General features: G+C 32.0%; 1 protein-coding gene across 12 annotated transcripts; it reads right to left on the bottom strand.

Moving 5' to 3' along the window:
- Nucleotides 1-4: 4 nt before the first annotated feature.
- Nucleotides 5-16,082, bottom strand: LOC132914965 (A-kinase anchor protein 9-like). 12 transcript variants are annotated; one of them, XM_060974517.1, is made up of 22 exons: nt 15,945-16,082; nt 15,483-15,554; nt 14,402-14,492; nt 13,725-14,094; nt 12,847-12,968; nt 12,521-12,778; nt 12,263-12,436; nt 9,585-12,194; nt 8,922-9,062; nt 8,492-8,778; nt 7,729-8,423; nt 7,528-7,655; nt 7,023-7,079; nt 6,268-6,435; nt 5,791-5,859; nt 5,221-5,535; nt 2,820-5,157; nt 1,765-2,750; nt 1,414-1,689; nt 1,146-1,322; nt 709-1,088; nt 5-651 (listed from the first exon to the last, which is right to left on the bottom strand). In XM_060974517.1, the coding sequence occupies exons 5-22, from the start codon at nt 12,910-12,912 to the stop codon at nt 543-545; spliced, it is 9,234 nt and encodes a 3,077-aa protein (XP_060830500.1). In that variant the 5' UTR covers nt 12,913-12,968; nt 13,725-14,094; nt 14,402-14,492; nt 15,483-15,554; nt 15,945-16,082; the 3' UTR covers nt 5-542. The 12 variants fall into 12 exon arrangements, with proteins under 12 accessions (XP_060830500.1, XP_060830505.1, XP_060830506.1 ...); XM_060974522.1 differs by lacking the exon at nt 13,725-14,094 and having other exon boundaries at nt 7,023-7,076; XM_060974523.1 differs by lacking the exon at nt 13,725-14,094 and having other exon boundaries at nt 5,791-5,856.

Genomic DNA, 16,082 nt, shown 5'->3' on the forward strand with positions numbered 1-16,082 from the left:
CTGATAAAAAGGTATTCTATTTTTTATTCACAATATAAAAACGTACAGATCATCAACAAATAAATAATAGAACACTTATTACAATGTACAAGGCACAGGTTTGTATCCTTATAATAACAGTACGCTTAAGAGCAATATTTCTATCAGTAACTTTGGTAAAACACAATATATAAGCACTAGTAGCATGACGTCATCTTTTTCAATTTCTTAAAAATATTACAAGTACAGATATTATAGCACGCATAATACATCATCCTCTAATAATTGGTGTGGAAATTTAACACGTGTTCGACATATCGTATTTTCTATGCTACAATTCTATATACAATTTGTAGAAAAAATACAGCTGAAAGAAGCTCAAATTTTTGCAACAACATGTTTTCCGATAAAAATGCCCAGTTTCGAACGTTTTCGATTGTCGAAATAATCGAAAACAGCAATCCCATGCGGATCACGCAATAATGACCACGTTCAAAAAACAGTGACGTGACAGTTAAATCACTGTTTACGACACTTACAGAACTTAGGTACAAAACGTAATACTATTCTGGAATAATCTGAAGATTCCCAGCCTCTGCTAAACTCAATCTCTGCTGAATATTCTTCAGTCGTTGGCAATACTGTTCAAACGTGTCGAAACCACCATCTCCACTAAAAATCCAATTTCAGATAGTTAAAATGTTCATTTTCTAATAATTCTTCACTTACTTTGAGGTAGTCTTATCTCGAACAGGAGGCGAATGGTTCGTGGCAGCTTTTTGAATTGGTATGAAAGACTGATCTATGTTCCATAATAGAGTTTTCACACCTATTCGTTTGCCAGTATTCCATCTCACGATTAACCACTTCATTCTATGGATACTAATCAAAACAAGCACCGCACTCCTAAATCGAACTTTTGGCGATTTCTTGTTACGGCCTACCACAGCGTAGGATCGTTGGTCTCTGGTCAATTGGGCGAGTACACTTAGAGTATTTTCTTCAGACAATTGATAGCCACCAACAATAGTTAATAAGTATCGTTTCTGATATGTTAGAGCCTTGCGTCTGCTATCCGCTCGCAGAAATTTTCCATAAAAATGTTGCAACTGTAAAAAAAGAATATTGAGCATAAAATGAATATATGGAAAAAAGATAGAAATTACCTTTTCTATTTCTGGGATTCTAGCATTTGAAACTTGAGGTCCCTTATTTCGTTTGATTTGCTCTTCGAGTAATTTAATTCGTTGGTTCAATTGTTCCTTCTCTTCTCTTGATTTTATCAACTTCTCTTGAAGTACAGTCTTTTCTGTCATGTATTTTTCATTAACTTCACTGAGATCCTATAAACCATAATATCAGTTATAAGGTACAACAATTCATAAGATAACTAGGAGTTTATTACTAGAAGTTAGGAAATATTAAGTTCATTACATTTATCTTTTGCATGAATTTTGTAGGCATATTTTCGTTTGTAAATCTGCTCTTCAGTTCTTTTGTGAGCTCCAATTCTCTCCTTGTACATGCTTTTACTTCTTGTTGTAACTCAGCAATCACATCCCTAGAGTTCTTCTCCTCATCTTTGACGGCCGATAACTTTTTAAGTAGATCAGTTTCCCTTTCTTTAAAAGTCTCAGCTAGCTTCATCTCTCGTTCTAGAGATTCCGTTAATTCTCTCTTTGACTGTTTCATGTCAGCCTCCAAATCCATCTATCGAAAAATTAATCACGTGAAAAAAAAATCACAAAAACTAGTCGTTATAAATTAATATATTCTTATACTAACTATCACATCTCTAGCATTATTGATTTCTCTCCTCAAAGCCTTGAGCTCACTATGTTCACTGATCTTTTGTTCTTGTCTTTTAGTCTCCGCGTCAGACATGGTTTTAATCCTCTTCTGTAACCATTCGCCTTCTTCTTGTTTCGCTTTTAGTTCTTCTTTGGTACGCCTGAGATCAGTTTCCAAGTGATCATTAGTCCCCTTTATCAAAACCAGATTACTTGTTAAGTTCTCATTTTTCTCCACTTCCACTTCTAGTTGCTTCTCAAAATGATTCTTCTCCATCTGTAATTTCCTCAAAGTGTTCTTCAGCTCTGTGTTTTCCCTTCCTTCTTTTTCAAAGCTTTCCATTAATGACAGATATTTTTTCCTCTCAGCTTCTAAATCTGTTAATTTTGATAAGTCATCGACTTTCTGGGATTGTACATGGTCTTTCATTAAACTCAGTTGAATCTCTAAATTCTTATGCTCATCTCGTAGCAAGGACAATTCATTTTTAAGCTTCGCCTCATTGTCCAAAGAATTCTTCAACTTACTCTGGAGGGTCTCTATTAATTCTGAACAACCAACTTGCATTGCCCTATGCTCCTTTTCAATCTGAATCTTTAATTTTCTCATCAAATTCTTCTCTGAAGATAATTCTTCATCTAGTTTCGCTACTTTCTTTGATTTCTCTGTTAAATCTGACTTTAGTTGGAAAATTCGACCTTCGTATTCTGTAATCTGGCACTTGAGCATATCTGTTTCTATCTCCAAATCATCTTTCAGCTTCTTCAATTCTTCATTGATTTTATTAGCTTCACTCAGTTTTAATTTTAGTTCTATATATTTTGCTTCTTGGAAGTCCTGATAAGGAGTTTGTCTTTCCGTCTTTTTCTTATCCTCGTCATCGTTTTCTATGGCGTTCATAATCTTTCTATCTAAGTGTGCTGATAAATTTAGCTCTCTTTGCACCATGTCTTCGATGTCGGTATCATATTGCAATCGTTCTGCAATTTATACAATAAATAATTATTGCAATAAAACTATATTTTTAATTTATATAAAGAAATACTTACGTGCAGGTAACTTTAGGTCAGATAGATCTTTGTTTAGATTATCCACCATGTTCCTCAGTTCAGCATTTATCTTTCTTTCATCCTTCAATTTCTTTCTCAATTCCACAACATTTCCAGATTCCTTCATCTTATTCTGTATAGCTTCCAAAGCCTTATGCAAACTTTTGCTATCGTCACTCATTTGTCTAATCACTTTATCTTTTTCTTTTAAGTATTCCTGCAGATGATGGATTTCTTGATCCTTTTCGTTAGAAGGTGAGGATGTTCCTGAGAAGCTGGTGCGTCTGGCCATTTCTTCCAATCTTCTAATGACCTGATCCCTGTTGTTTAGACCTTCGGTCAATCTTTGAATTTCATTCTGACATTCTAATAATTCTTGTTTGGTAGACTGATACTTTGTTTTGAATTCGTACAACTGTTTATTTTCATTTTCGATCTCAATATTGCGGGTTTGGATAGTTTCGATAGTGATATCTTTTTCGAGAATTGCATCTCTGAATTTCTGTAACTCCTTTGCCTGTTCCTGGAGGAGAAGAGTATATTCCCGTGTCTGTCCTAATTCTTGTTCTTTCTCTTCGATATCCTTTTTTAACTTATTATTCTCTAAATTCAATTCTATTATAATTTTTTCGTTCATTTGTATCTTATTTTTGTGGTCCTGCATTTCTTCATTACTCAATTTTAAAATATTTTCCACTTCCTGAAGATCTTTTTTTATTTTATTCTCTGATACTCGTGACAATTCATATTGATTCTGATAGAAACACTTATCTCTGGATAATGTCTCCACAACATTTTTAAATTCCATTTGCAACTCGTCGTAAAGCTTCTGCAGAGCTATTAAATCATCTTCTCTTTTAATCAAAATTGCTGATTTCATATCTAATTCCTCTCTCACTGCCTGTAATTGAATTTCCAAGTTCTCCACTTCTTTCAATGTCTCATTGATGGACGTCTGAGTGTATTTCATTGAAGGAACATAAGATCTATTACTACTATTCTCGTCACTTCTCTCATCAGCACGTTCTCTTCGTGGTAATTCTTGCGTTTGAGTACACTGTTTTGTTGACTGGGTAGCATGATCGGTTCTGTCACTAGAATTATTGTTTTCCGACGTGGAAGATTTCGACTCCAGGCCACTGTGCAGCAAGTCTAAGATTCTAGACTGTTGACTGGAATTTGCTGATAAACTTTGAGAACCAAGATCTAGAAGAGGAACCTGAATTATCTTAGTGCTGTCCATTAAAGGTACAGTTGAATTATCTATACTTTTTGGAACAGGTGAAGTAGGAACTTTGAAAGCAGATACATTAGGTAAGTTTTGTGTCGTATTGGCTCCTCTGATGGCTTCCGTAGTCTCTTCGCATTCCGAGTGAATTGATAGAATATCGCTCAATGTACGTGCACTATTCTTTGCCTCTGTCTGTCGTACCAACTCTCTTAATTGTGTTTCGTCCAGATTCAGTGAAGAATATATCTCAAGTTGCTTTTCTTTTTTGGATAATTGTTCCTTCAGGTGATCTATCTCTTCGTTCTTGTCTGCTAACATACTGTCTATTAGTCTCGGTAATTCTAACTGTGCATGCTCTTGAACACCAACTTTCGCCTGGAGAATCTTTTTCTCTTCTTCAATAATTTCCACGTGCTCTTTTAACTTCTGAATAGTAGCACTTTCTACTTGCACCACATTTGCAATCTCTGCTTCCTTCTCTTGTAATAATTGATTAATTCTATCCAATTGATTTTTCATGTCCTTTAATTCTAAATCTTTGTCACCAATGGTTCGTTCTAAAGATTGAAACTTGGCATTGGCTTCATGAAGTTGTAGTTCTAAGCGTGACGTAGCCTGTCTCTGAGCAAATGGAGCGCTTTGCTTGTGTTGCTCTAATCTACCACGCATTGCTTCTATTTGAAACAACTGCTCAGAAGTGGTTTGCTGAAGAATTTCCTGCTCTGCTTGTAATTCCTCGTTCTGGTTTTTGAAAGCAGTAACTTGCAATTCTAAATCTTTGATTCTTTTTAGTGCCACTTCCTCAGCTCTGGCATGTTTCAACATTTTCTCCTTAAGTTTAAGTAACTGGTCGAGAGGTAACATTGGAGGTGCAGTAGGATCATCGGGAGTAGGGCATCGTGAGGCATCTATTTGCTCTCTGATAGAGACATCTTCACTTGGTTGACTCAAACTCAAATTGGAACTGCACATGTGCGCTGATTCCAGTTCTCTGATTCTTTTAGTTAACTGATTCTGCATATCGCGAAGTTCTGTTTTCATTTGCTTCAATGCCGCAGAATTCACGTTGAATTGTTCAGAACTTAACTTGTGTTTTCTTAACTCCTCCTACAAAATCGTATTTTTAAAAATGTATGTTCTAACAAAGTTAAGTACTTCACTAAAATTTACCTGTAAGTGAATAATATGTTCATTTAGTTGCTTGCTTTCACTACCCATCTTAACAGCATCAAGTTCTTGGACCAACTCATGCTGGTTCTTAGTCTGCGCAGCAATCACAGTTTCTAGTTGATTGATTTGTAATTGAAGAGATTCTTCTTTCTCGGTTTTGATCTGTAGTTGTTGTTCCAAGTCTGTGATGATTTCTCTAAGTACCCAAATCTTGTCGATAGCTGCTTTCAGTTCACTCTCAGTTTCAGATTTTCTGGCTTCTGTGTCAGACATAAGAGAGGACATCTCTCTCATCTGAGACTCTAGTACCTCCACCTACATTGCATTCGACTTTTTAATGAAACTTCGCAATTGTTGAGTTTATTCCATTACCACAACCATAAACTAACTGCTGGAAAGCATCACCAATATGTAAAGCACACAAAAAATATTTGTCAAAGTGACAAAATAAACGTTACATGCATAACATCTTAATTTTTATTAAAATGAAATGTATACTTTGTACTTAGTAGAGCCTGGATCTGAAATATTATTAAATGTATTAATTCTTATAAGTAAATGACCACTCACAACTGCACCGATGTCAGATGCTTGAAGCACAGGGACCTTTGACGTTGCTTCGGGTGATAGTGTAGACTGCTTTGTGCGACAAACAGAAACCAAAACCAGAGTGCAGGAAAACTCGTGTTAATAGGTTAGTGATAATGCGTGTTATAAGCTGCCTAATTACTTCATAATATAGCTGACAATATAGCTGACCATAAAAAATGAACTCATTTATGATATCCCAAAAGTTATCTATTAGTTTGATCAATTTATATGAGATCAGTAAGGATCATTAAAAAATCCCAATCCAAGACAAATAGAAATAATCATTTTAAGAAATTTCCGAACTTGATTAAAATGTATTATTTAGTCCGCACCATGTAAAGTATCCAAAAAAGCAGATATTTTAGGTGCGAATGAATATTTCAATTAGACTTGTAAATTTTTTATATCAGATTATTGTATTGTTAAATAGTATGAATATAATGCCCAAGGACTCACCTCGGATGTTATACGTTGATCTCGTTCCTTTTCTCGTTCACGTTCTTTAAGCTGTTCCTGCAGAACATATACTTGTTTCGCTGCTTCATCTCTCTCAGCTTCTCTTTCGCTTGCTTGCTCATCCAGAAATCTGCGAGTTGCTTTTAATTGCTTATCTGCTGCCTCAATCTACACATATTTTCTTTCAGTTAATATCAATAAAATTGAACACTTAAAAAGCAGCAAGTAAAAAACTTGAATTAAAATAATCAATAAAGTGTACACTTCAACAGCTACATGAGTTATAAACTTTAATATTATTTATATAAACACATATTTAATCAATCGCAATCAAAAATAAAACTAAAAACAAATGTTTTTATGCAAAATAAATAGCAACAAAAATAAAGTGTTCTGAAATACTCATGAAAAATGCTTATCAATTTTCTTCAAACGTATTTTTTGTTATTAAATTAATAACGCAACCAGGGAGGATAAGGAAGAGTTAATTCACAATATTAATAGCATGCATACAATAGATTAATAGCAATAAACATACTTTTAATGTAGAACATGCTTTGATTAATCATTAGGAAATTATTATTATTTTTAATGATGGCATGAAATTTAGTAGATTCTTGTGATAAACCATTTCATCAGAATTGAGAGAGTCCATAGCGTTCTTGTCAATTTATTGTTAAATATTGCTCGGTTTGCGGTTAAAGTTAACTTACGGAACAGCTTTTTATAATAGTATTAGTAATTCTATAATTTACCTTTCGGCGGCAAACCCTGTGAATGTATGGGGTAGGAGTAGGTTCTAAAGGCACCTGCTGGCAAGATAACAGAACGCCAATCAATCTTTCTAAAAAGCTGCATCACGGAGCTATACATTTTTACCGGTCGTTTATCTTTTTTCTTTGTTTTCTTTCTCTTTTATTTCATACGTTTTTATCGTAAATTTTTTTCTATCGATTTCTGAACACGAGATCATCTATCGATTGAAATACTTGTCAAATGATAATCGAATCTATTAAAAGTTAAATATTGATGCATGGATAATGAGACTGTTCATTATGAGTTCAAAAACAAAAAAAGAATGTCTTGTGCAATGTATGAACAACTAAGCTCGTAGATACAGATAAAATAATGGACTACCAAATACAAAACTCGTCTTCAATATGCAATACACCACAACTGTTTTGTATGTAGCATACCAACTCTATATAATGAAAATACATGCAATCGGTGCATCCTTTATATAAAGAAGTTGCAGTTTACCTGTTGCTGCAAATCTTCCTTTTCCCTTTTTGCCTCTTCCATCAATTTTTCAGTCAGTCTAGATTGTTCATCTATCAGTTGTAACAACTCTGTGCAATCTCCTCCTCCATTTGATAATACATGTCTCACTGAAAAATAAAACATAATTTCAAAAGATATCCACTGAAAAGTTCAATGTTCATACCTCAAAAGAATTCATACCTTTTTCTTGCAATTGTGAGAAATCTTGCAAAGTAATGTCAGCACCTAAGTCATAACTTTCCCCATAACCTTCTGTGATTGTTTCTTTTTTATTCTCTGCATTAATTAGCTTCCTTTGAAGATCTAAAATGGTCATTTTCAGATGACCGATCTCTTCTTGATAGCCGATGACTAGAGCTTCAGCATGATGAAGTTTCAAATTCAGTTCTTCATTCATTTTATTTAACCAAAGAGTATCTTTTAAAGGCGAGCTATGTCTCCGTTCTCTTGTGGATAAAGAAGTGCTAAGAATTTCAGCGCTTTCAGATTTCAAGCGACGTACGCAGTTGTTCAATTCTTGCTTTAATTTTTCTGTTACGCACTCATCTTCTTCAAGAATAGTTGGTAAAGTTTCGGCATTACTATTTATTATAGAAACTATCTCGGTGATTTTTGGAGTAAAATGGATCCTTTGTATCTTCATTTTGGAAGAGTTCAATAAGCTAGTCTCTTGGTTCTCTCTTGATTCAGTGAATTTCAATCCATCAGTTTTATCAATTTGCATGGCTTTTTCATTAATGTCGCTATCGGATAATTGACTCTTAACAACTTTGGTAATAAAAGTATTATTAACTTCTTCTTCACAAATACTAAAATACTTTATCAGTTCTTCGATCAACGTTTTAAGAGTTACACACGTTTTACTTAAGGTATTCCTGTTTAACACAAAATTTTTATAAATAAAAAATAATGATGATTTTTAATTTTTCCGAAATGTAAATACCTTTCTTCAAGAATTTGATTATCTGCTACTGCGCCTTTATCAAGATCTCCTTTTTCACCATAATTCTGAACACATTCTGACTTAATTTTATTAAGTTCTTCCTGATGACGATCGATCATTCTAGCTACAGTTCGAGAATGCTCTTCTTTTAAACGTTGCATTTCCTCGGTATGGGTTTCTTTAAGTAATTGCATCTCCTTCTTTGCATTACCAGTCAGTTTGTCTCGTAATTCCAACAATTCTGCTGGCCAATTGTCTTCTACATCCGACTCGACCGTTAAAAGAGCCTATTGATTAAATTACAACGATATGAAAGTGATAAATTGAAAGTGAATATATCAATAGGAAACTAAATTTGTCTTGGATATGTTCGAATCAATTTTTTGCAGGATATTAGCATGTAAATTGGTGTGGCTAAATCTAAAGCTACCTGAATTTGTTCTTGGAGCGCATTGACAATATCCAACTTAGCTAGTGCGATCTGTTCTTCTAATTGATGGTTGTAGGCCGCTCGTAGTTGCGTTAATTCACCGTTTTCCAACGCACCCGCATCCCATTCTGTTTGACAATGCTGCATGCATACATATGTGGTCACACAATAGCATGTTAGTTACGAGAGAAACAATACATTAAAATTGTACTCAGTTCGAGCTAACGACTTTGCTTTACAATTTATAATCTGCGACTTTTATTAATTGGAAACTATTCTAAAAATGCTTTCAGAACAAAACGATGGTTTTTTGACAAGAACAAAATTATTAAAAAAATACAGGCTTCATTTAAATAAATTAAAGAATCATGCATTCCATCGAAAATAAATAAAATTATAGAAAAGAATAACATAAAAAACATACTATTGAAAGATTAAAGTAAGACATACCAAATTTAAAAAGTGCAATCTAATGTACATAACAAAGTGAATGAAAGAAATCAATTTTTATTAGCATGTAACACATATTCCTGAAGAAGAAGAAGAAGAAGCGATTATATTGCATAAAAAGATATTCAACATTTAACACAAAAAGTAAGATAAACGAAATGCATTAAATACACAAATAAGAAGTTCATAAAACGATCAAGTTATCTTGCTTACTTGATTCGCCATATTTTTCAATAACTCGCGCCTTTCTTTGTCCTTGTTATTGTATAGTTGTCTTTCATACATATTTTTCTGCTCTTCTAAAGATTTCTCACATTGCAATTTCGCTTCCTGCAACTCTATTATTCTGTTTTGCAATTCTTGTTGCAAAGTTTTGATATTTATTTCATACTCTAGTTCAGACTTATAACTATTAAAATTTTGGCTGGTATGCTTAGATTGCTCATCCTTTATGGGAGAACCAAGTCTTGAACTATGCTCAGAGATATTAGAAACGTTCAAACAATCGCCAGCACCTCCGAAATATAAGCCTTCAGTTATGTCAGCAATTTCACTATCATTGTCTGACATCTTTTTTGACTGCTGACTAAATATTTCCTCGGAATATTGTTTTTCCATCAGCAAACATTTTTGTTCGAAATACATACGCAGTTCTTCCATTTCCTTCGCGTGTCGCATTTCCAATTCGGTTTTGAGATCGTTTAACTCAGTTGTGCCTCCTTTTGTGCTCAACATTAATGATTGTACTTTTCTAATTTCAGATGTAGTTTCGGTTTTTATAGCGTTTATCTGCTCGTCATGAACATGAATCAGTGCTTCAATTTCTTTACGTAAAGTCTCCTTCTCTAACGTTAATTGATTTACAGAATCTTGTAGTGAATGCATATTCTCTAACTTCTTCTTCAAAGCTTTATTTTCTTCATTCTTATGTTCCTTTTCTATGGTAAGATTTTCTGAAAGATTAATATAGTGATCCATTTTGTTTTTTATTTCTTCATAGTCTGCCTGTTGACTCATTAAACGTTCTACTTCTTTTAGCAACCGTTTATTTTCCTCCAGTACAAGCATTAATTTTTCTTGTAGCGATGCTGTTCTGTTACTAATATTAGGATCACCAGTTTTCTCATCAAGAGTTCTATTTATATTTATGCTTTTATCGTGTGTTGTATCTACAGAATTATTAACAATCCTATCCAGCTTAAATTGTTTCATTAAGGCACTGTTATAACTGGATGATGACAATGAAACATCAAATTTACTATCGCTTAAAGCTAACGTTTGATTTAATTTTTCCTCTACCTCTGCACATTGTGCCCATGCTGTGGCTAGTCCAGTTTTCAACTGTTCACGCTCTTCCTCAGATTTTTTCAACATGTCTGCCAGATCATACATTTTTTTTATGGATTCTGCAAGTTCTGTCTCTTTCAGCTCAAGGGTCATCTTAAGCTTCTTAATTTCCTGTTGATCCTCTTCAGTTTTATGCAGCAGATCACTGATGGTATCTTTCATACTCTGACTAGATGATTTGCTTTCTTCTGCTAATGGCAGGATACTCTGGCCATCCAAACTGTTCTTCTTCAAGAAATTCAGCTCAGATTTGTATTTGTCGCACACATTCTTTATATCTTTAAGCTGTTTCTCATATGATTTCTTTGTAAGATTTGCTTGTTCCAACTCTTCTTTTGACTTACGAACATCCTCTTCAAGACCCTCAATCTTACAAATTAAAAGTTTCTCGAATTCTGCTTTTTCTTCAAGCTTTTGTTTTGTCAACTGATATTGAATCGCCACTTCGTCAAAAGTCTGATACGTAGTTTCATTTAATTCGCTTAGAGTACTCACGTTTATACCACTAAGTCTGGACAATGATTTCTCTAAATCGTAGATCTTGTTGCTTAAAGTTCTTTCATGAGACTGACTATTTTCTATCAACGATTGTGCTGTCGAGTATCTCGACGATAGGTCATCGAGCTTAAATTTTAGACTTTCGTTCTCTTCTTTCAACACAGCAGCATTTGTTAAGGCTTGTTCCAAGGAACGTTCAATGCTTTCCTTCGACTCCAGAACCGCAGTCGCCGCTATGTACTTCGAAGTGACTTCCTCCAACTGAAGTTTATGCAACTTAATCTGTTCGTGTAGCATCTCTTTTTCCTTTTGATGATCTAGATTTTGAATGCGTGTAACTTTTTCTGCTTGCACTCTAAACTCATTAAACTTTGATTTATATTCGTTCAATTCAGCTTGGGCAGTTTGTTGGGATTCAGAACGATTCATTAACTCGAGTTTCAGAGTTTCCACAGTTTTCTTATAGTGAGCCAACTGCGTTTGAAATATGGAGAGTTCTTTGGCATGTCGAGTCTCCAGATCTGGCAGTTCCTTGTTCAAGCGATCAGCCATAGTCTTATTTTCTTCTTTCAATTGCTTTAGATGTTCTTCATATTCTTTTTGGATATTCATTACCTCTTTCTCATACTTTGCAGCTTGCTCTTTTAATTCCTGTTGATGACGTGCAGTATTTATATTCATCTCAGTTGTAAATTTTTTTAATATATGTTGCATATCTTGTTTTATCTTATCTACACGCACTTCATACTGTTTCTGTTGCTCTAAAGTCTCGGCGATGTTTAAATTTTTGTCAGCAGCATTTAGACGGATTTGTTCATTCAAATTATTAATTTGCAACTTATAATCGTTAATCTCAGCTGTTAGAGTTTCTTTCTCCATTTCCAGTGTCTGTACATATTCTTGATTTTGGGTCACCTGGCTATTTAATTTTTGTATTATTGACCTTTGATCGCTTACAGTCTTTTCTAAAGTATCAATCTAGAAACCATCAATTTTCTAATAAAAATCTCTTTATTTTTTGGTCATAAAAAACATCATTTTCTTACCTTTTCTTCCAAGCACTTATTCTTATCACTATCTTTACAAGGTATCTCCATAGCATTTATGGCGTTCAATTGACTAGCAAGATTATCTCTTACAGACAGAGCATGCTGCAGAGACCACATTAGATCTTCTATTAGGTTATCTCTTTGATTCACTGCTTTTTCAAACTCTTGTAGCTATTTGATTGAAAATAACACATGACTATCTATATATACTATGTCAAAAAAAAAAAAAAAAAAAAAAAAAAAGATTTTACATACTTTTATATGATACAAAGACATGACATCTCTGCTGTGTATACTACTACTCTGGCTTTGAGAAGAGTTTGGAGATGAGGCCTCTGCTCTCAAGTGATCAATTTCTGCATTTAAAGCTTCGACTATGGCTTCTTTCCCTTGTAACAACTCTTCTAATTGAACCACCCTTCCTGCAAGACCTTCTAAATCTCCATCTGCTTCTCCTTCACTCATACTGACACTGCTTTGTGTCACATCTTTTGAAGAAACTCCTTCATGTGCCTATAATCAATGGAATTAGTGCTTTGATGTTCACAAACAACAAAATGGATTTAAATCCCTATTCTTACATCAGATTTTCTATGTTCCATAGATTTGTCATTACGGAAAGATTCCTCATCGGATATTTCATCCATTTGACTATGCTCGAACTTTGAGCTTTACTAATTCTTTCTACCTTATATCTCTCCAGCTGAAACCACAATTGTATATTATATAAAAATTTAAATTTCCATATAATTTTTCAAGTTCAGTTTTTTAAATGTCTTATTTATGTTTCATGTTTACTATCATATCATCAAAATATCAAATAATATACTATGATCTTTTGTGCCCTACATCAATATGAACTATATGGTGTTCAGAATCCATATTATATCCTTACATTCCTCCACCATACTTATCTGAATTATAATGGCTACAAAAAGCATTTCTACACCATTGTATTTATTTTTGCATTTACATATTAATTAGATCCAGGTATATTAAATTTTGTATTATTTAATAGTATATTTATGTCTACAAAAATTTGATACTATCGGAATAAAATGTAAAATATGATAAAAAAATATTTCATTAAAAAATAAGGGTATGTTCAAATACTTTTTATAGCCACTACATTGAGTTGTCGGTTGAAATTTACTTTGATAAACCAAAAATTATTGACTTTTTTTATATATTCCGATAATATTCGACAAATAGAATCCAAAAATATAAGTTTTGAGTTTAAAAATCAATTTGTTCAAAAGTTATACGTATATAAAACCAAGAATTTTTAGCGTATTTTACACGTTAATTTGACGCCATATTAGCTTGTATCCATTCGTCCAATGTGTGAAGTCACTAGCTGTAAACAGATACACGTGGGTGGCGGGATAAGTCAAATGTTTTTATCTGCAAGCGTTTTGCACATGTTTGATTTTTCGCGCTAACACGATTCAAGACTTACAGATAATAATTATCCCAACGCGTTCGAAGTGTTCGCTTGTGTTTTTTTTCCACGGTTACGTCTTTTTTCGTTTTATTTTCTTTTTACCACTTCCTTCTTTTTTTTTAGTTTCTTTTTGTTTTATTTTCTTTTATTTTCTTCTTTCTTTTTAAATGTTTTGTTAGTTTTGTTGTATTATTATATTATAAGTATTTGCATAACACGATGAAAAGCCACACGGTTTTAATGGATGGTTAATCTCTTGGTAGGCAATGTTCATTAGAATTCATGATCATATCAGATTCATATAAAAACTTTTAGGCACCAGCTTCCACTTATTAAATATTAATCTATACAATCTTCGCAACAATAATCGGTTACATACAAATACCTAATTATATAACAATTATATAATACTATATTAATTATATAATATATAACTGCATAAAAACATAAAATATACAAATATATAAAATATAATTCAAAAAACAGTTAATAACATATAAATGCAATAATAACATAACAATAGTTAACAAATAGTTAGGTATTGCAGATGAATTGTTAATAAAACTTTTGATTCTTTTAAAGTAGAATTAATTGGAATATGATGTAATAGATTGAATACATCTTGGCCATCATAAAACAATATTATTTTTGTAAAATATTAACCATTTCACATGCAACTACCAATATCTTACTTGATTTCTTTCTCTCCCAGTAGTTGATCTTTCCCACAAATTATCAATTATAAATGTGTTAATATAGTTTATAAGAATTCCATGGACAGTTCTGTAAATATATAATTATGTATTTATTAAATTTTATTAACATCTGTTGATTTAAAATTCGAAATTTTATGACTAGTGATAGTAACTTTTATCATAATGTTTAAAAAAGATTAAAAAATATATATTCTAACTAATAAAGAAACCTTTCTCTTAAATTTATTGCATATAAATATTTGATCTGTTTTATATAGATAACAATTGACCCTCTCTTTTTTAATCATTCCAGGACATTCAGAATTACTAATTTATAAATATGAAAATCTAATTTTCTGTTTTTAATATTTATAAAAAAAAATTAGCGCATAAATTAGGAAAAAATAACTCCACATAATATTTATTATTAATACATGGGTTGATAAACCATATCATCATAATCAATTATATTTATATTGTATTTATAAATACTTTATTAAATTAACAAGTAATTTATTATGTTTAGTATCTGTGATAAATTAATATAAATTGTGAAAAAGTAAGTCTGAAGTCTGTTTTTTAATTTACAAATAATTTTAGATATATTTGTAAAAACTTTAATGTATACCTGTCTTAAATTACTATTCTGATTTTCTAAATAGTTTTTTCATCAATGTTATGAAGAAATATAGAGTGAATTATTGTGTGTCTTAGCTTTTCAATCTACTGAATTTGTTGAACAAAATGTTCATTTTGAATATTCAATATAAACATTGCTGATCTCTCAGCGTTTGAATATCTTTTGTAATGTTATTTTAGTTAACGTTAGTTAGCTTTGAACCAAGTATACTATAACTACAGTACTTATTGAATTCCTTTCTTAATTTTAAATGTTTTAGTTTACAGATTGACAGAATTTTGAAAAAGTATTCGAAAATATGTAATATATATATATACATATTTCTCCATTAATAAAAGACTTTATGTGTTTTGTAAATAGAATATTTCAAATCTTAAATTCATGTATACTCATTGTGTATTCAAAATATATTGAATAAAATAGATAAAATAAAATTACTTTTGCAATATGCAATGCTATTCGTCCTTATTTGTTGAAACAGCAGAACCAGTCCATGATGGCTTTAATTACCTGAAAAATACATATTTTTATTAACATACTTATGACATGTGTACATATATTCATCAATATAATTGATTATAATAATATTGTTCATTATCCATCATTAACAGTACAGCTATATAAATGAGAAGTACAAAGTTTATAATATCAAATTGTTACTTTTCATTTAACTTTATTTTTGTTCATTTCGTTAAACTTTACACAATCAATGAATGAATCTATAAATTACATATAAATAAATTAATAATACCCTTTACATCTATACTCTGTCCAAATAAATAGAGAAAATTATGAAATATATACTACATCATATAATATGTATATAGAGGAACATTATTGGAGTATATCAAATTTTTTAAATTAAAATGGAAGGTAAATTAAACCATAATAATATATTACCAGTAAGTTTTATTACTGAATGATACGTATCGTACAACGAGCAACGACTCAACCACGGTCAACCGTTACATTTCCAGTGCGCATTTCAGTGCGCAGGATTATTTCGCGCGCAAGAAGAACCAATAGTAAAACAGTTTA

Source organism: Bombus pascuorum, chromosome 15 (assembly GCF_905332965.1).
Source record: "Bombus pascuorum chromosome 15, iyBomPasc1.1, whole genome shotgun sequence".
In the NCBI taxonomy this organism is placed as follows: Eukaryota; Metazoa; Arthropoda; class Insecta; order Hymenoptera; family Apidae; genus Bombus; species Bombus pascuorum.

Coding starts and splice junctions, on each gene's coding strand:
- LOC132914965 (XM_060974515.1), bottom strand. CDS start 12,912: ATGGATGAAATATCCGATGAGGAATCTTTCCGTAATGACAAATCTATG. Junction 12,195..12,262: donor ATAAGTGCTTGGAAGAAAAG/GTAAGAAAATGA, acceptor GATGGTTTCTAG/ATTGATACTTTAGAAAAGAC. Junction 5,158..5,220: donor AACATATTATTCACTTACAG/GTAAATTTTAGT, acceptor ACGATTTTGTAG/GAGGAGTTAAGAAAACACAA.